General features: G+C 39.2%; 1 protein-coding gene across 1 annotated transcript in view; it reads right to left on the bottom strand.

The window, feature by feature from the left end:
* Positions 1-20,484, bottom strand: part of SUGP1 (SURP and G-patch domain containing 1) — a 55,084-nt gene that overhangs the window by 22,719 nt on the left and 11,881 nt on the right. Inside the window, exons 3-8 of the mRNA XM_036764938.1 lie at positions 17,505-17,608; positions 14,368-14,595; positions 13,017-13,140; positions 12,644-12,747; positions 11,529-11,652; positions 8,672-9,009 (exon numbers count right to left, since the gene is read on the bottom strand). Of these exons, the coding sequence (XP_036620833.1) occupies positions 8,672-9,009; positions 11,529-11,652; positions 12,644-12,747; positions 13,017-13,140; positions 14,368-14,595; positions 17,505-17,608 (1,022 nt within the window). The remainder of the gene's footprint in view (positions 1-8,671; positions 9,010-11,528; positions 11,653-12,643; positions 12,748-13,016; positions 13,141-14,367; positions 14,596-17,504; positions 17,609-20,484) is intronic.

Below are 20,484 nucleotides of genomic sequence, written 5' to 3'. Positions count from 1 at the left end.
CACTTCTGGGCCATTTCTTGGCTAAATTCCTCAAAAAAGATTTGCTCTGGGTACTTCAACTTCACCTTTCTCTCAACCCTCAGCATCTGGCTTCCCAACCCATCACTCAATGGATATTTCTCCTTCCAAAGTTACCAATGATCATTTGATTGCCAAATCTAATGGCTTCATGACCACTCTACAACATTATACTACTGATCGCTTTCTATTCTTGGATACTCTTCGATGTCTAGATTTTCAAGACTCCTTCCTCATTCTCCTCCTAGCTATTTGACCACTCCTCAGTTTCCTTCATCCATATCATCCCCACTTCACAGTTAAGGAAACTGAGGCAAACAGAGGTTAAATAACTTGCCCAAGGCCACACAGCTATTAAGTGTCTGAGGCTGACACCAGGCTCTGAACTGTGTCCACTGTACCACCTAACTGCCTCAAAAAAGAACCACAGCACTGGGAAAAAGAAATCAGGGACTAGGAGAAATGCCTTCAAGAGCCTGGAACAAGAGAGGAGTCCAGGATGCCTACAATAGCCCTTAGTATTTCCAGCTAGTATCCCAATGCAATCAATGGCTGGAGAGTGCTGCTTAAAATACACAGCATTATAAATTGGTTTCCAATGACACTGAAATAGTAGTTATTAAAAAAAACAAACCAGGGTCCCAGATTAAGAAACCCTGCTCTATACTATCTCAATCAGTGAAATCATCAGGTCCAAAGGGTTCAATTACCATCTCTGTGCAGATGATTCCCAGATTTCTATATAGGACTGAACCTGAATGCTACATCATCATAATGACCAAGATGGGCTCCAAAAGAGAAATAAGGAACCTCCTTCCCTCCTTTGAAGAGGTAGGGGAAATATAGATGTATAAAACTACACATGCCAGACTTTTTAAAATATAACAGTTAGCTTTGCTGAACTGTTTTTTCCCCTTTTTAATTCTTTGTTGTAAGAAATGCAGGAAGAGGGATTCATTGGGAAAAAAAAATGTTTGAAATAAAAACAAGACATAAAAAATAATTTTGAAAAAAATTTGAAAAAAAAATTTTTTTTACTGAATTGGGTGAATCCCAGAAGAACTGCACAGGATGTAAGGGGTGGCAGTGTTGTAATATGCAGTAATGTAAATCAGCATAGAGGACACAGAGCTATGGAAATACGTATCAATGGCTATAGAATAATGTAGCTAATCTATAATTATTGTTATATTGCATATTATACCATTACACATCACATTCATTGCATAGTTGCATACTGTATCTTCCCTGCAAGGCGATATGTCACAAAACTAGAAGCCATGTCTTAAATATTTTTCTATCTCCTTCAATGCCTACCTAGCATAGTACTCTGCCTGTGTTACGTACTTAATAGATGTTTGAATTAATTACAACTTTTAGTCTCAAAACCATGATTTCACTCTTAAAACCCATTCAAAAATTTTGAGATGGCACAATGAAAATTTATCATTGTTCATAGAATAATCATAGAATCTTTGACCCTAGAGTTGGAATAGATCTTAGTACTCTTATCTAGTCCAAGGTTTTCAAACCCAAATTATTCGAAGATTGGTAAAAAATCAAAATTCTGCACTACGGACTGCCTTATCAGGCAAGAAATAAATAAAAGACAGAAGCAGGGTATAAGCAATAGAGGGAGGAGGAACTGAAACTATTTTCAAACATTTTTAGGTTTTAAGAAGGACTTTCAGTAGTAACAGTATTCCCCAACTGACAAACTATCAAATCAATTCTCAAAAAAAGAAACCTAAAATAGCTATGATAATGTGAAAAAATGTTCCAAATTACTAATACCTACAGAATAACAAATTAAAGCAACTCTGAGGGGGGCAGAGCCAAGACAGCGGCTGGAAAGCAGGGACTAGCGTGAGCTCCCCACCAAGCCCCTCCAAAAAATGTAAAAAATGGCTCTGAACCAACTCTAGAACTGCAGAACACACAAAAAAGCAGAGGGAAGCAGGGCTCCAACCCAGGACAGCCTGGATGGTCTCTAGGTGAGGTCTATCCTGCACGGAGCTGGGAGCAGAGAGCAGCGTGGGCGGCGTGGACCAACCAGACCAGGAGCTGGGCAGAGCATGCCCTAGTGCCCTGAATCAGTGAGCTGCAGCAGTTACCAGACTTCTCAACCCACTAACACCAAAGACAACTGAGAAGGCTCGTGGGAAAAGCTGCAGGAGTAGAAGGAGTTCTCGGTTCAGCCTACCACCCCGGGGGCAGCGGAAGTGGGGCAGCTACAGAATTACAACTGCAGTTACTTCCGGCCCCAGGTCCACCTGGTGGGAGGAATTAAGTGGTGGATCAGAGCAGGAGTGAAGAGCCTGCTGAAGATCTAAGTCCAGTCCAGGTTGGGGGTTCTTGGGGAAGGAGGAGTGCTGGTGTGGCAGACCTGGAGCAACCCCCCAGGCATGGAACATAGTTCTCTTAACTCTACAAGCAGTCATACCCCACTGAAAAACTCAGGGTCAAGTTAGTTGGCTGGGAATATGGCCAGGCAGTGAAAACACACCCAGATTCAGTCTCAGACTTTGGAAGCTTTCTTTGGTGACAAAGAAGACCAAAACATACAGCCAGAAGAAGTCAACAAAGACAAAGAGCCTAAAACAAACGCCTCCAAGAAAAACATGAACTGGTCTCAGGCCATGGAACAGCTCAAAAAGGATTTGGAAAAGCAAGTTAGAGAAGTAGAGGAAAAATTGGGAAGAGAAATGAGAAGGATGTGAGAAAACCATGAAAAACAAGTCAACGACTTGCTAAAGGAGACCCAAAAAAATACTGAAAAATATACTGAAGAAAACAACACCTTAAAAAATAGACTAACTCAAATGGCAAAAGAGCTCCAAAAAGCCAATGAGGAGAAGAATGCCTTGAAAGGCAGAATTAGCCAAATGGAAAAGGAGGTCCAAAAGACCACCAAAGAAAATACTACCTTAAAAATTAGACTGGAGCAAGTGGAAGCTAGTGACTTGATGAGAAATCAAGATACTATAAAACAATCAAAGGAATGAAAAAATGAAAGACAATGTGAAATATCTCATTGGAAAAACCACTGACCTGGAAAATAGATCCAGGAGAGATAATTTAAAAATTATTGGACTACCTGAAAGCCATGACCAAAAAAAGAGCCTAGATATCATCTTTCAAGAAATTATCAAGGAGAACTACCCCAATATTATAGAGCCACAGGGCAAAATAGAAATTGAAAGAATCCACCAATCGCCTCCTCAAATAGATCCCAAAAAGAAGTCTCCTAGGAATATTGTCGCCAAATTCCAGAGCTCCCAGATCAAGGAGAAAATACTGCAAGCAGCCAGAAAGAAACAATTTGAGTATTGTGGAAACACAATCAGAATAACCCAAGATCTAGCAGCTTCTACATTAAGAGATCGAAGGGCTTGGAATACGATATTCCAGAGGTCAATGGAGCTAGGATTAAAACCAAGAATCACCTACCCAGCAAAACTGAGTATCATGCTCCAAGGCAAAATACGGACTTTTAATAAAACAGAGGACTTTCAAGCTTTCTCAGTGAAAAGACCAGAGCTGAATAGAAAATCTGACTTTCAAACACAAGAATCAAGAGAAGCATGAAAAGGTAATCAAGAAAAAGAATAAGAAAAAGAAATTGCAAGGGACTTATGTATATATATGTGAGTGTGTATGTATGTATATGTGTATGTGTATATATATAGAGAGAGAGAGCGGGGAAAAGGGTGAGTTGAAGATGAAGGGAAGATATCTAAAAGAAATAAAATCAAATTAAGGGATGAGAGAGGAATATATTGAGAGAGGGAGATAGGGAGAGATAGAATGGGGTAAATTATCTCGCATAAAAGTGGCAAGAAAAAGTAGTTCTGTAGGAAGAGAAGAGAAGGCAGGTGAAGGGAAATGAGTGAATCTTGCCCTCATCATATTTGACCTGAGGAGGGAATACTATACATACTCAATTGGGTATCTTATCCCACAGGAAAAAAGGAGGAAGAAGATAAAAAAAAGGGGGGATGATAGAAGGGAGGACAGATGGGGGTGGAGATAATCAAAAACAAACACTTTCGAAAGGGGACAGGGTCAAGGGAGAAAATTCAATATAGGGGGATAGGTTAGGAAGGAGCAAAATATAGTTAGTCTTTCACAACATGAGTATTGTGGAAGGGATATACATAATGATACAAATGTGGCCTATGTTGAATTTGCTTGACTTCTTAGGGAGGGTGGGTGGGAAGGGAAAAGAGGAGAGAATTTGGAACTCAAAGTTTTAAAAACAGGTGTTCAAAAACAAACAAAAAAAAGTTTTTGCATGCAACTAGAAAATAAGATACACAGGCAATGGGGCGTAGAAATTTATCTTGCCCTACAAGAAAGGAAGGGAAAAGGGGATGGGAGGGGAGTGGGGTGACAGAAGGGAGGATTGACTGGGGAACAGGGCAACCAGAATATACGCCATCTTAGAGTGGGGGGGAGGGTAGAAATAGGGAGAAAATTTGTAATTCAAACTCTTGTGAAAATCAATGCTGAAAACTAAATAAAAAAAAAAGTATCCAAAAAAAAAAAAAAGCAACTCTGAGGTTCAACCTCACATGCATTAGATTGCCAAAGCTGACAAAAAAGAAAAATGAAAAATACTGGGGAAACAGGCATATTAATACACTGCTGGTTGAGCTAGGAATTGATAGACATTCAGAAATGCAATTTAGAATTATGATCCCTAAAGTTGTTAAATTGTGCATGCCCTCTGACCCAGAAATGCCACTATACTCCCAAAGAGATCAAAGAATAAGGAAAACAATCCATATGAATTCAGCAGCTCTTTTTCTGGAGGCAAAGAATCAATTAATCAATAAATGTTTATTAAGCACCTATTACGTGCCAGGCACTGTGCTAAGTGCTGGAACGAAGCGGCTGTTCATCTATTAGACAAAGATTGAATAAATTATGGTATATAAGTGTAGTGGAATTCTTACTGTGCTGTAAAAAGTGACAAAAAGTACAGTTCTAAAGAAACCTGGACAAATGTATGAATTGATGCAGCATGAAATGATCAGAACCAGAACAATTTATACCATAACACCATAAAAATGAACAACTCTGAGAGAAATGATGGATGATCAGAATGAGACAAAAATTTAAAAGAAATTTTTGCCTCATTCTCTCAAAGCCAATATAGAGACTTGCTTTGCTGAACTACGTATATTTTTGAAAAAAGTTTTTACTGGTGTCTTGGTTTTTTAACATAACCATAGTTTTCCCCACTATCCCGTTCCCCTTTTCCTCCCAGACATCCATTTTACAAAACAAAAATTTTTAAAGCCAAAAAAAAAACAGGAAAAAAAATCAGTATAACTGATTAATACACTGAAAAATTCCGCAACTATGTGCAATGTTCAACACTTGTGACTCTTCCACCTCTTCAAAGGGGTGGGGTAGTAATATATCTTCTTTTGAGCTTTACTTGGTCTTTAGACTATCTATATTTGTTATGGCAGGTTTTTTGGGGGGGAGGGGATGAGATGGACAGGGAAGATGAGAGGGAGAGGAAATAAATGCTTGTTAATTGAAAAAAAATTGATTAAAAAAAAAACCACAACAGTATTGTGGTCTGGTAAAAATTTGCCAGAGGCTGGCAGTTGTTAAAAAATAATGTAGAGACTCTATTGACTAGAGAAATGCAAATCAAAACAACTCTTAGGTACCTCATCACACCTATCAAATTGGCTAACATGACAAAACAGGAAAATTATAAATGCTAGAGAAGATGTGGGAAAATTAGAACACTAATGCATTGTAGGTGGAGTTGTGAACTGATCCAACCATTGTGGAGAACAATTTGGAACCATGCCCAACCCAAAGAGATCATAAAAATAGGAAAAAGACCCACATGTACAAAAATATTTACAGTAGCTCTTTTTGTGGTGGCTAAGAACTGGAAATTAAGAGGATGCCCATCAATTGGGGAATGGCTGAACAAGCTGAAGAATATGAATGTAATGGAATACTACTGTGCTATAAGAAATGATGAGCAGGCAGATTTCAGAAAAAACTGGAAAGACTTATATGAACTTATGCTGAGTGAAAGGAGCAGAAATAAGAGAACACTGTACATGGTAGGTAACAGTCAAATTGTGCTATGACTAACTTTGACAGACTTGGCTCTTCTCAGCAATGTAAGGATCTAAGACAATTCCAAAAGACTCATGATGGAAAATGCTATCCACATCCAGAGAAAGAACTATGGAGTCTGAATGCAGATCAAAGCATACTATTTGCTCTCTCATTTTTGTTTTGTTTTTTCTTTCTCATGGTTTCTCCCATTTACTCTAATTCTTCTTTACAACATGACTAATGTGAAAACGTTTAATAAGAAAGTATATGTAGTCTTTATCAGATTGCATGCCATCTTGGGGAACAGGGAGGGGAGGGAGTGGAGAAAATTTTCTTAAAAATCTTATGGGAGTGAATGTTGAAAACTAAAATTAAATAAATTAAAGAGAAAAAGAATGATACAGCCCAACTCACTGCCTGTAAGTGCTCTAATCTGTCCATGTTTCTACTAATATGAGATCATCTAACCTGAACACAATATATGAGATGATACTTAACAGCTATGTAACCTAGGTAAACCACTTAATCTCTGAGCCTTATTTGTCTCATCTGGATATAAAATTGGGAAAATAGTAATACTTAGCTCAGAAGGTCATGAGGAACCAATGAGAAAGCCGACAAGATGGTGCAACTGTTAGAACAACGAACTCGAAGTCACGAAGACCTAAGCTTCAGACACTTACTAGGGTTTGTTATCTTACGCAAATCACTTAACCCATCTGCCTCAGTTTCCTCACCTATAAAATGGAGATAATAGCATCTATGTCCCAGAGTCATTGAAAGGATAAAATGAGATATTTTAAAAGTAAAGCGAGTTGCAAACTTCGGTGTGCCACATAAATGCTAGTAAAAATTTTAAAGATGTTAAAAATCTCAAACCTTAAAGCACTAAGTAAGTCACAGAATTATAACTGTGAAGCTAGAAGGTACCTTAAAAGTCATCTAGTCCAACTCCTTCCATTTACAGGTGAGGTAATTGAAGTATAAAGATGTAACTTGCCAAGGTCACACAGTAATATATGGTAGTCAGAATACAAAATTGGATCATTTGACTCCCAAAATCAGTTCTTTCCAATGAACCATGATTTCACATAAATGTCAACTGTTAATACCATAACTAGGACTAGGATTCATATTAAAAGGATTTCCCATTCAAAGCGTTCATGGTTTCATACACTATACTGGAGCCCTTCTCTTATATGACTTTAAAAGGTGATCTCCAACTTGTTTATTTATCATTCAGGTTTTTTACTTTCATCCAACTGGCCCCATAAGTCAACTCACCAATGGGAAGCTAATTAGGAAGCTGCTGAGACCTAGGAAGAAAACCTGTGACAGCTTTTACCGCTTCTTTTGACAAAAAAACTTTCAATCTTTTTCTTATGTGCCCTCTCTACTTCCTTCACCCCAGAAACAAAGTAAATTTCATGCTAATGAAGTCACTAAGCAGCTAAATCCTTAATTTATCTTTATAACTAACTCTGGGAAAACAGATTTCAAAAACGTCTGAGAAAAGATAGGTAGGATTTTATGGTCCAAGATTGAAGAGGGTAAGTCAGTTCACAGATAGAATACTTTCAAGATTAAAATTCTGAAAACAAAATGTTTCAAATAGGGAATAATAATAAATCACATCTGTACAGTGCTTTAAGTCCCTTCTTCACAACAGTCCTGCCAGTTTGATAGTGGGAACCAGATATTTGAGAACTGTCCCCAAGTCTTCCCTTCTCCACAGTGAACACCCTTCAACTTGTTCTCAAATTATATTTTTTGAATGTTCTCCTCATCTTGGTTCCCCTTACTCTCGCCCTATAATGCAGAACCTAGCACTAGATACAATTTGCCACTGCAGGCTTTTCTTTCCCCATCATCAATTCAAAATCTCAGTAAAGAATTCAATGTACCACATTCTGGGCACTGATTGAATTCTCCAAGAAATAAAACAATTGGCTCCGTCTCACACAGTTTTTCATTTTGGGGAGGCAAACCAAGTGAAACAGCTAAGCACTAGAACTGAGAACTGCTCCAATGTCCGTATGCTGGCTTTCCTGATGTGTCTTACTAAATGTGTACCAAGTCCCTTCTGTGATGTCTCCTTAATAAAAGAAGGATCAAATTGCTGATCAGAGCTGTGATGAAGATCTGGAATAGCTGAGCTCAGATTCTGACAGTTGCTTCTTTTGACCACCTCAGCTCCTAGAGTAAAATATCCTTCAGTGGTTGCTGGGGAAATACCATAATGAGCCAGAGCACAGCAGGATTGTCCAGATAAACTAAGAAATGATACATCCAATTCCCACAATCATGAGATAAAGTAGTTTTATCTCCATCAGCATACAAAGAAAGCTAGATGTAAGGCTGCATCTACGGCTGCTGAGCAGGAAGATTACAGGGGACAAACTTGTTGTGTTGCCCCTGTTTAGAGATCAGCTTGACTTATAATATGCTGAAAGTAACATGTAATAAGAAGAAAAGTCGAATTCACCTAATTTGAACGTGACAGAGGTAGGATTGGTAGGAGTTAAATAGATTTTGTAAAATAGGTAATGGCTGCTACCTGACAGAGGGGAAGGGGAGGCATCCACATCCTGCTGGACCATCTCAGGTGGAGGCAGTTCTACCTTTTCCTCTTCTGGGCCCCATCTGCTCTTCCTTTTCTTCTTGGTTGTAGCTGCAGCCACTGCCTTGCCAGGAGCTGGAGTGGTAGAAATGGTAGTGGAGGAGGAGGAAGCGGATGTAGATGAAGACGAAGAAGGGGCCTCTGGAGGTGTCTTCCGTTTCAGACAAGGATCAGGTGTGTGGGTTGTACCTACAGTGCTGGCCTTGGCTTTCCGGAACTCCTCCAGTTTCTGTCGGTAGTATTTATATCCTTTGCTATTTGGCTCATATAAAAACCTATAAAGTTGGATATATATATTTCTAAATAAGAAGACCAAGCAATATGGGATCAAATTTACTACTACTCTAGGGCATCAGTGACTTTCCAAAAGGGTGACTATTCCAAGTATCTATGTAGGGCAACATCAGATGCTTTGGGATTATTCTAGGTCAATGCAAACTCATTGAGCTTCTCTCAACTATTACTTTCCAAATATACTGCCAATTTCAATTCACACCAGACACTCAGATTCTGGGACATTAGTTGACTGTAGTTCTGGAAGGTAAAGATTCTGTCCGCTCAGAACAGCTACCTAAGAATGTTAACAACCTTATCAGAGGGAGGGTACATATTTCCACCAACAGCAGGTTCCAGAATCCATGCTGACCAAAGGATGTTTTCAAAGATTCATTTAAAAGCAAAAGTTCTTACTACCTACCTTACTAACTGGGTGAAAATCATTGTACAGCACACATTTAATAACGGTGGGGGAAAGGTGGAATGGTAGTGGTGAAAACCAGACACTGTCACAACTTTTATCATCAAACAAAACCCAACAAAGAAAACATTTTGCCTCCCTCAATCCCATATCTAGAAAAAGTCTTCACCTAGATCTTGGCTAGGTTGCTTCAGGTGATAGCTTTGAAATGAGCACTATCTTTGTACTAGGAAATTCTGAATTTTATATAAAAAACATCCACTAAAGTATTACTCTGACTCCTCATCAGGGTGTGGCTGGAGGTGAACCTGAGTTCTTGTAGGCTATGCCAACACCACACAAGAACTAATTATCCTACCACAGTGGAAAGGCTTATGAGACAGATCCAGGGAAGGCCGGTGTATCTGTTTTCAGAGGACCAACCTAGCTAAGTTTAGAAAGTTCAGAACCAAAAGATTGGCAATCAGATATGACTTCTCTTTGGCCAAAGTAGCTCATCAAACCATCTCTTAAAGGTGTGGAGGGAAAGTGATTTATAAACCTTAGGTGCTATGTAGACATGAATTATATCCCCCTAAAGCTTTAAGGGAATTAATGGACTGCAAAGCTTGAAATATGGACAATTTTCTTTAAAATGCCACTCAAAACAAAGAATCCAAGTTTGGATGTGAGCCAAAATGGCAACAACATTTAAAGTAACAAAATGGTTCGTTATTAATTGATGAACTTGACTTTAAATCCACTTGGAGAGAAGCTTTAAAGAGTCCTCTTGATAACTACTTTAAAAGTTGTAGGAGCTGCCTCTCAATAGAAGACAGTCAAATTCTTTATACTAATGATAGTCTCTCAGAAAAACTGATAAAAAATTTAACCAAAGGCAGCACTACAATGGAGGGGTCCTACCAGGGCCACAGAAATATATCTGATGACAAGTGCACCATAAAAGACTTAGCATAAATGTGAGTCTTTGTAGCCTATGGCCATTCTAAGCTAAAAAGCTAGAAAAGTTAGGCTGCACAAAACTTTCTGTCCCAATAATAAACAAGTCTGCCCTTGAGCAGAGAGTAAAGTGGGAATGGAAGTTTCCAGATACAGGCATCAAATTGTTTCACAGGAATACTGACATAAAGGCCACTGGCAAACGATGGAAAGGCAGGGTTTGGTGAAAGTGTAGTGATAATACTAACTGGTGCTGATATAATACTTTAACATTTGCAAAGTGTTATACACAAATAGCTTCATTTGATCTTTACAACCTTGTGAGGTCAGAGCTATGGGAATTTATTGTTCCCATTTTGCAGATCTTGAAGCTGAGGCTGAAAGAAATTAAATGACTTAGCCAGGGTCACCCAGCTAGTAAATGTGCTAGGTGAGATTTTCATTCATGTCTTCCTGATTCCAAGTCCAGCACTCTATCCACTGCACCACACTGCCTCTTGATGTGGGTCATGACAAGCTTACATGGGTTATACCCATATAAATAACACTGGACATGCATCAGAACAATCTTTTACAAGGGTAAAATTTTATACAATAGCCTGGACAGAGGACATAGACTCAGGAATAACACTGTAAAAGACAGTTGATTTCTTTATTGAACTACTTAGGAAATACAGCTTGCCAAGTGGTGAATATATCCCAGGAGACACACAGCACAGAAGGTCAGCATAATTTTGTGGAAAGAATACTCAATTTGGAGTTGAAACCTGGGTTTGAATCCTGACTCTAACACTATGTGATCACAAGCAAGTCAGAAACACCTCTGGGTCTCAACTTCCTCATCTCCAAAATGGGGATAAGAATGCGTACCACCTACAAACAAGGCTGTTGTAAGGAAAGGGCCTTGTAGCCCTAACAGCACTACACAAATGTGAATTGCTTTATCATATTGTTATATCAAGACTAGGAGTGCCATATGCTATACAGCGGCAGCTGGGGGCCTGGAAGGCCAACTTCATTAGACCTAGTTATCCATTTATATCCTCAAGCAAAAACAGCACTTCTGCAGACAGTATACATCAGCAGCATTATAGTCAACTGAATCCTGAGGGCTTTCTTTCTTCCCATGAATGTTAATTGCAATTATTCTCATCTCACCTGAATGCATGGTTTTCTCTGTTGTTCTGCAAGGCAATTGTTTCCACTTCTGGACCCCCGTCAGCTATAAACCTGGCCAGCTTCTCAGCAAAAGTCTTGGTCTCTTCATCCTCTGGGGGTGAAACTTTAAGCAGGCTGTCAGTACTGGGTTCAACTCACCACACCCAACAGTCAAAAGCCTAATATGTTCTAAGAACCCCAAGGGCAAGAGGAGGGGTTTATTGGGGGAATGATACAAAGAAAAACAGGCAAACGGTAATCAGGTTACTTCACTGGGAACAATAGTGGTGCTTACTAGTCTGACTGTTAAAAATGACCCCTGGCCAAGAATTTAAACCACATGTATCTTTGGACTGGGACATGGACTTTCTTTTTTGGAATCCAGGTGTGTACCCTGCATTCAGGACAAGATGGAATTTGAGAGAGGTATCCTATGTCCCGGCAGATGCTTAGTTTAAGGCACCACTTGTAGGGCTTGTCTAGGCTAGGTCCAGGGCAAAGGAATTAGAAAGAAATACAGGTCTGCCCCCATGATAGCTTCCCCTGGCAATTTTGGTTGAGTGTGCTTCTCATTCTTACCTGTGGGAGAAGGTTGCTATAGGAGCCCTATATTGAGTAGGAGTAATAAAGGGAGGGAATATGGGAATTAAAGAGCAATTGGCTCTTTATGAAAATCTCCTTAAAAAACTATTTCTGCTCAACCATCAATTTTTTCCCCATTGACTTACAGTAGTTTATCATTCATTGGGATATTACCCCATTTAAAATATGATGACTACTTAAAATTTTTCATCTTTCATTTGAAATTTACTGCATTGAAATCTTAAAAATTCATTTCAATTCCCCCCGCATTTATATTCTGAGGAAGAGAGGCACTTCTCAACTTCAGTGTACACTGAAAATTACCATCTTAACCTTAAAACACCTTTTGTATTCACAGCTGAGCTTCTGCTACTTGGGGAAGAATGAAGCTGCTGCTCTTTTCAATTGGCCTGCATGGTGACGCCTCAATACTAATTCTGTAGGCCATTGCTCTTGCTGCGGCCCCTGCAGACCCGATACAAGGGAAGCATTTCTGACCCTCTGCACTGCAACTTGGCAGCGCCCTCCTCTACCTTTTTGAGAAGATGGTGTCTGGGCATTCTGGTTTTCCTTTTTCATCTCTGCCACTTTCTTTCTGTAGTACAGGAATTCTCTGCTGTTCTTATCATGCAAAAATCTGGAAAGATGGTCAGAAAAGTCATGCGACATGTTACTCTGACAGTTTAATTCTAAAGCTTTTGATGATTACATTTCTAAAAGCAATAAATAGGCATCTTAATGTAATATAAGCTCTGAGAGGCATCACACCTGGAGCTGCTGGTAGAGTTCAAGAGCTCTTTCAATGAAAGTTTCATCAATGAGAATCTCACACACACAAGGCTCCATACCTTAACACTAAAAGTTAATAAGCTGATTAAAAAACAAATTAAGCACAGTTATACTTACGAAAATGCAGGGTTATCCTTGTAGTCCTCCATAGCAACTTTTTCTAATTCAGGGCCTCCTTCTGCCACAAACCTGGCCAATTTCTCTACCACTTTCCGGGTCTCCGCATCCTCTGGGGGTAAAACTTTAAGCAGGCTGTCAGTACTGGGGTTCAATTCATACACCCAACAGTCAACAGGCACATTATTTCTAAGAACCACAACAACAGACAAGAATGGGATGGGGGAGGGAGGGAAGAAGAGGGATGAAATGGGGGCGGTAATCCTAGTATGATGTACAAATTACCAGTGACTGACTGCTGGGGGCGGGGATATAATTCTGAACAATCTCATGACATATACAGGAAGGGAAAAAACTAAATTTACTTGGGTCACTGCCAGAGTGAGTATCCAGAATAGTCACTAGCATACCCTCAATACAACCTTCAATGAGTAAATTTTTGTTGCTTGGAGTAGGAGTGCGTATGGAACTTGCAATGTAATCAAACTGGAACCTAATAACTAGCTTTCGCCTTCCTACTAAGATTAAATGATATCTAAATTCCAGAGTGGTACCAATGCACCTACAGGATTTCTGCCATTACAGCATGTCCTTTCTAAGGAACCTCCTTTTCTCAGAGCTTTCCCTCCCTAGACTACAAACAAGTTTCCGTAGCAAAATGACAGTCACGACCTCTCTGCCCACCTCTTCTCAAAGCAGACTTAGAATCAGTAGAAGGTACTGAAATGAAAGTACCAGGGACCAACATTATTTTCCCCCAGGACAAGAACAGTGAGAGTAACACAGACTTCCTCTACCATTCTACCCACATGGATCCTTCCTCAATTCTGGATGGAAGATCCCAGGAAGACCTGAATGGAAGATTAGTGGAATTTCCAGGACTCATTTGGAAACTGAGGTGAGTGGATCAAATGGACTCAAAGTGGGATGTAGGGAATGAGAGAGATTAAGAATTAGGAATCCATTTAGTTGGATACGCAAAGAACCTTAGAAAAGGAACCACATTTCACAGAGGTAGAAACAAGTTCAGAGAGGGCCAAGGACTTTCCCAAGGTCTCATGGTCAGTTAGTGGCAAAGCTAGCACATAGAATTCAAATCTCCTGACTCCTAGATCAGAGATCCTTCTACTTTAACATGGTGTCTTCTATAATATGAAGTTTCCTTTATCTTATACACAAGGATGAGAAACACTAGGATCCCTTCTCTAAGGCAAAACTCATTTGTCATTCACCCAAAAGACAGTCCCTAAGTCCCAAATCTAGGTTTGGCCAATATTCCCACTTCTCTTGCTGTTGAATAGACCAATTTATAAGAAAACTTGAGGGGTTGAGGGGGAAGCACTACACTTACTTTTAATTTCCAACCACTGCTCATAATCCTCCTCCTCATCATCATCTGGAGACTGGAAGACACTCAGGCGGTTAGCCACAGGGCTCTGCTTGGCATGAGAGTAGTTCTTTACTTGATTGAGAGGGTTGCTCACTCCCAGGCTGGGTCTCTTTCCAATCAAGATTGGTCTTTTCCCAGTGCTTGAGGTAGAGACATTAGAGGGAGCACAGGCAGAACTTGGAGAAGCATCTTGGGAGGAAAGAAGAGCAATGACAGCAACAAAAGAAGAAATAACATTTACTGGAGGTAGCAGCCACTGCACTGAATTACAGAGCTGGACAGGGCCTCAAGAAGGCATTTAGCCTGTTAACCATGCCTTCAGGCACTGTCGCACATAAGTAACCCTAGGGATACACATACCTGTTCTATATTTACAGAGAAGTTTCCAAAACTTATTTCTATTCCAAGAGCAACCTTTTCAAATGGAAAGTTCTTCCTCTTACTTCTGTTCTACATACTTTCTATTCCACTTTAAAATCATTTTTCCCCCCCCGTGGCAAGAATTAGTCAAAACTAAGTTACCATGGTAACAATCAACAAGAATTTATTTTCCAATCAAACCAACCTATTTGATGTACAAAGTAGAGAACAAGATGCAAAATATTCTGCTTTATTTGGAACTATGCCCCCAAAATTGCTAAATTGAGCATACATCCTTTGATCCAGCCATACAACTACTGGCCTAAACATTTGTAACTGCTCTTTTGGTGATGGTAAAGAACTGGAAAGTAAAAGGGTGACTATGAATTGGCCAAAGGTTGAACAAGTTAGATAAGTAAATGTAAAGGAATTCTAGTGCGATGTAAAAAATGATGAAAGGAACAATTTAGTTATAAAAGTTTACAGAAAAAGGTTATAGAAAACTAAAGTTATAGAACCTCAAGAGAAACCTGGGAAGATTTGTATAAACTGATACAGAGAAAAATAAGCAAAACCAGGAGAACAATTTACACTATAACAACAAATCTATAAAAATGAAAAAATTGTGAAAGATTTAAGAACTCTGATTAACCCAATGATTAACTACAATTCCAGAAGACCAATGATGAAGAATACCACTCACCTCCTGACAGAGACTAGTATGCAGAATGAGACACAGTTTTGGACATGACCAATATGGGAATGTGTTTTGCTCGACTATGCTTGTTACCAAGATTTTATTTTCTTTTTTGGGAGAGGAAAGGGTGGAACAGATATTTGGGAGAGAGAGAAAATAAATGCTTATTAACTTTTTAAAAATAAAATTTAATTAAAATAACGAATTTTGCTTTATTCTCTTTCTGTTATTACCATTAATGTGAACACTTATCAGCCTGACTTCTGGTGTAGGTACTGTCAGTGAAAAACACAAATATAATCAGAAAGGGAAAAGGGAAAAAAGATAGAAAGGATAACTAAGATACAAATTATAAATCATAGGACTTTAGATTTGGAAGGGACCTTAGAGTGTTAATTCAATCCTTTAATTTTTCAAATACGTAAATTTATGAACATAGAGGGGGAAGGAATTCCTCAAGGTCACATAGATAGATTTGATCCCATTTTCTGACTTCAAATCCATTGCTGCCTCCTGCCTACCACATCAATGACTGAAACAACACTGACTTCTGAAAAAAGTAGTGTGATGTAATGAAAACAACTCTGGATTAGATCTATATTTAAGTGGTGCCCATAAGATCAATTTATTTCATGGCTGTGGGCAAGTTATTCCACCTCTGAGAAGATTCAGTTTCCTCCTATATAAAATTGGAATACCCACCTCACAAGAGTGTTGTGAAGATCAAATGAGATAACACGCTGTGTGATTTATTGCTATCATTATTATTATTAGGATATTATATTAATTTGTATTAATGCCAAAACAAGCCTCTTAATTCCAAATAAAACACAGTGGTGAGGACTGTCCACTTAAGCTCTTTTTCCAAAAGCAGGCTTTAAAGAGATGATGTTTGTTAAAAATAAACAGCTTTGACCTTGGGTTGCATCAAATTGGAGGCTAATCCAGATTAATGTCACTAAGCATGGCTTTAGGGATGTCACTTCACTGTTCAAAAGCTCTCAGTGGTTCTCTATTGTCTACCAAATAGAGCTCAAACTTTTTAACCTGAAATCCAAGCCCTATCAGGTTCCAAACTACCATTACAGCCTTATATTACACTATTCCCCTTCATACAGATAATCCAGCTCCAATGAAGCAGGCCCCACTCTACCCTGAAAAGCATTTGTTCAAACTTCTTGTACTTACCCTGTACCCAGAATGTTCTCTTCCCCAACACTGCTCATTGACCTTCGGCTCTCTCTCAAACACCACCCTACATGAGGCCTGGCCTAATCTCTTTACCACCTTGATCCAAAATTAGGCAAAATCTTTCCTGTCTCTCTAATCTTATAGGACTTTTTATGTACTATTTTGGGAAAGGTCTAGACCTATGATTTGCTTGGATTAAGGACTTTCTGGTGTAGAAGCTCCTGCTACCAACACAAATCTCAGTAATATATAGTCTGTTACCTGAGGCACTGAGGGTTTCAGTGACTTACTGATGGTCACACAACTAGTACATGTCAGAGGCAGGACTTGAACCCTTTGGTTCCTGACTCCAAAGTCAGCTCTTTGTCCTCTATAACAACAGCTGTCAAAGTTCAGTTGAGGGACCTCTAAGGGTCCCCAAGACCCTTTCAGGTTTTCAAGGTTAAACTATTTTCATAGTAACACTAAGATGTTTTCATTTCTAATATGATAACTAGAGATTATTTTTAAAAAAAAGCTCTTTAGGGGATTTTCAGTTTTTAAGAGTGCAAGAGTCCTGAGTTGGCAAAGTTTGTAAATCCCTTACCTATGCTATGCTGCCTCTTCTTAAGTACTTACTGCTTTCTAATTTCTATTATGTTTACCTGTAAATATGTCTCATATATTTAGTGAAACTCTAAGACACTTAACACATTTTTGATTTTTGTGCTTTTCCCAGAATCAGCATATAGTAGGAACTTAACAAATGCCTGCTGAATGCTAAATAATTGAGTGAATGCCTGAGGCATGGTTCCAAGAGATTCTAAAAGTTCCTAGAATCCTCTAGGTTCCTAGGTTGAAATGAACTTACCTGTGCAGGATCTTTCCTTCTGCAGCTTCAGAAACTGCTGCAGGAAGCTGCCATCATTGGCAAACTTGTTAGAGACAGAAGCAGCATTTGGTGCACTTGCAATTCTAAACCCAAAACAAAAGGAACAGATATCAGATGACAAAAAACAGGCCTTTTTTAAATAAAAAAAAAAAAAAACACAAGGAAACCTGCCAAGTTTCAGAGCAGGTAAGCAAAGAATGACAATCATCAAGCTTTTATGAAGTACCTATGAATGTGCCAGGTCCTATGCTTAGCCGCAGGGATACAAATACAAAAATGAGACAATCTTTGTTCTTAAGGAGCTGACATTCTGCTTGGGGGAATATAACATGTTGACTTATAAATGCAGGGTATATACAAAATAAACAATGATTTGCAGGAGAGGTACTAACAACAGAGGGAACCAGGAAGGAGTGACACTTCAATGGAGCTTTCCGGGGAGTCAGGGCTTCAAGAGGCAGAGGTAAAGAAAGGAAGCACCCAGAGCATGGCGGACAGCCTGTGTAGAGGCATGGACCAGAAAGATGAAACAGCCTGCACAAGGAATAGCAAGGAAGTCAATCTGGCTGGAGTTTTGAGTGTATGAGAAGTAAAGTAGGGTCAGCCTGGTTACACAGACTAGAGCCAGATGGTGAAGGCCTTTCAATGACAAAAGAGGTGTCAGTATTACATCCTGATAACCTAGTCATATTTTTCAAAGTGCTATTACTCTAACAGTGATGTGGAGGATGGCTCAAGGAGGAGAGGTAGACCAATTTAGAGGCAACTGCATAGTCTAGACAGGAAGAAATGAGGGCCTGAATTAGGATGGTTGTGGTGGGAGTAGAAAGGAGTAACACAGATTTAGAGCTAGAAGAAACCTAAGAAGACATAGAGTTCAATTCCTGCCTTTTACAGAAGAAACTGAGGAACTGAGAGATGAAGGAACTGGTCTAGCATCACCCAGCTAGAAGGCACCTGAAGTGGGACATGAACTCAGTCTTCCCTAACTACAAGTACAGGACCCTATCCAAAATACCATGCTCTGAGATACTGAAAGGGATGGCAGACAAACCTTGGTAACTGAGGTTATGGAGTGGGAAGTAGTGATAGTGAAATGCTGCGGGAAAAATAACTTTCATCCTGTCAATGCCAAAAATGGATTCCATTTAGCTCAGTGACAATCATCTCCTTAACTGTTCCTAGTAGGTAGAGGACTCCCTCAGTGCTTTTACCTAATATGAAACAAAACTTTAAGATCCAGAGCATTCTCTAGTTTGAAGGAACCAAGGAGAGCACAGAATGTGAATGCTGGAGATCTGGGGCAACAGAATGTTAAGAACCAGTGGGTAATTCTAGAATGAGAGCCTTTGAGCTGGAAGGAATTGAAAGATCATTTTAATCCAGCCCCTTCATTTTACAAACAAAACAACTGAGGTTTAGAAAGCTGAAGAAATGTCACCAGGGCTCCAACTGCAACTTAGTGGAAGAGTTGGGGCTTGAACTCAGGTCTTCTCACTCTAATTCAGTGCCATTTTCCCACACTATGCTGCCTTTCCTCTCTATTCTCAATATGGGTTTGAAAAGGGCAATTTATATTCATAACGACCTAGATATAAGCTAGGTTTAACTGAAAGAAAAATATTTGTCAAATAATCTTTAAAAATTTCAATTATTTGCCAACTACCTGGTACCATCAATTTGATTCTCCTTCAGGAGTCAGCTGGTACCACCTGTTTTTGTACAGGTCCAGGAGCTAAGAAGGGTTATTGACCACTGACACCTACTCCAGAGGTAAACTTCCACTGGAATTGGAAAAGTAGAAAGGCAACTATAAAGAAGCTACTGTTTTCTTATCGGAAACACACTTAATAAATGTAATTTTTTTTTTTGTCTAGATGTGTGATTTAATTAGCATACAGAACCTAGGGTGGAAACTCCCTCTACCAATGCAAATCAGTAACTTGTCTGTGACTTCTGGTCTTAGAGAGCTGCCAGGAGCAGTGAAAGGTTATGTGATTTGTCCATGATCAAAAAGCAGGACTTGAACCTAGGAATTCCTGATTCTAAGGCTCACACTCTTCTATGTCAAGCTGCCTTTCAGATTATAAATCCACCACTTTGCCAGCTTACTATCAATCACAATGTAATCTACTCTTGATGCTCTTTACTGGGATACTCTTGCTATTATAAGCAAAATCTTGCTTGGCACATTGAAAGTGAGAAGCTTTAGGCCAATCTCCTTAAACGATGGTGATTAAATTGAAGATCATGTTTAAATCTGATGTAATTTTTTTTAAAGGTGAGTTTGGTCCAGTAATAAAATGATCAGCAGAAACAATACATACACACTCTTCATAAATATTTTTGGCTAGCTAAGACCAGGCCTCATCTTTTTGAGGCAGATCTTTTATCATGATTTGCCTGTTTTGGCCAGTCATAGCTGAAATCACTGAAAAATTTCTTTCCAGACATCCAGATATATCCTGTGATGTCCCACTCTCATGTCTTACAGTCTATAGTACACACTATATATTCTAGATAATTTGGATTATTATCTGTCCCTCTGCTTGCACTATTTTTGTGCCAGGAACAGACTCTTCCCCCAGCTACTATTTGATAAAGTCTCTATTTAATCAGTCAATAAGCATTTAAGTGCTTATTATGTGACAGGAACTATGTTAAGTAGTGGGAACGAAAGATAAAAGCACAACAGTCCCCGCCCTCATGTAGCTTACATTCTAAGGGGGGAAGAGACAACATGCACCTCTATGTATAAATATTATATATACATAAAATACAAAATGAATACAAGGTAGCTTGGGGTTAGCACTATCAGCTTCATGTCAAAGGTAGCGCTCGAGCTAAGTTTCAAAGGGAATCAAGGCCCGATTCAGATGACCACTTCCTCCATTAAACTTTCTCTGGCACCACTCCCTGCCACCCCCTCCGCCCCGCCCCCCACCTGCAAGCTATCTTG

This window comes from Trichosurus vulpecula, chromosome 1 (genome assembly GCF_011100635.1).
Source record: "Trichosurus vulpecula isolate mTriVul1 chromosome 1, mTriVul1.pri, whole genome shotgun sequence".
NCBI lineage: Eukaryota > Metazoa > Chordata > Mammalia > Diprotodontia > Phalangeridae > Trichosurus > Trichosurus vulpecula.
The sequence above is the reverse complement of the archived record's forward strand: the minus strand, read 5'-3'. Positions and strand labels throughout refer to the sequence as shown.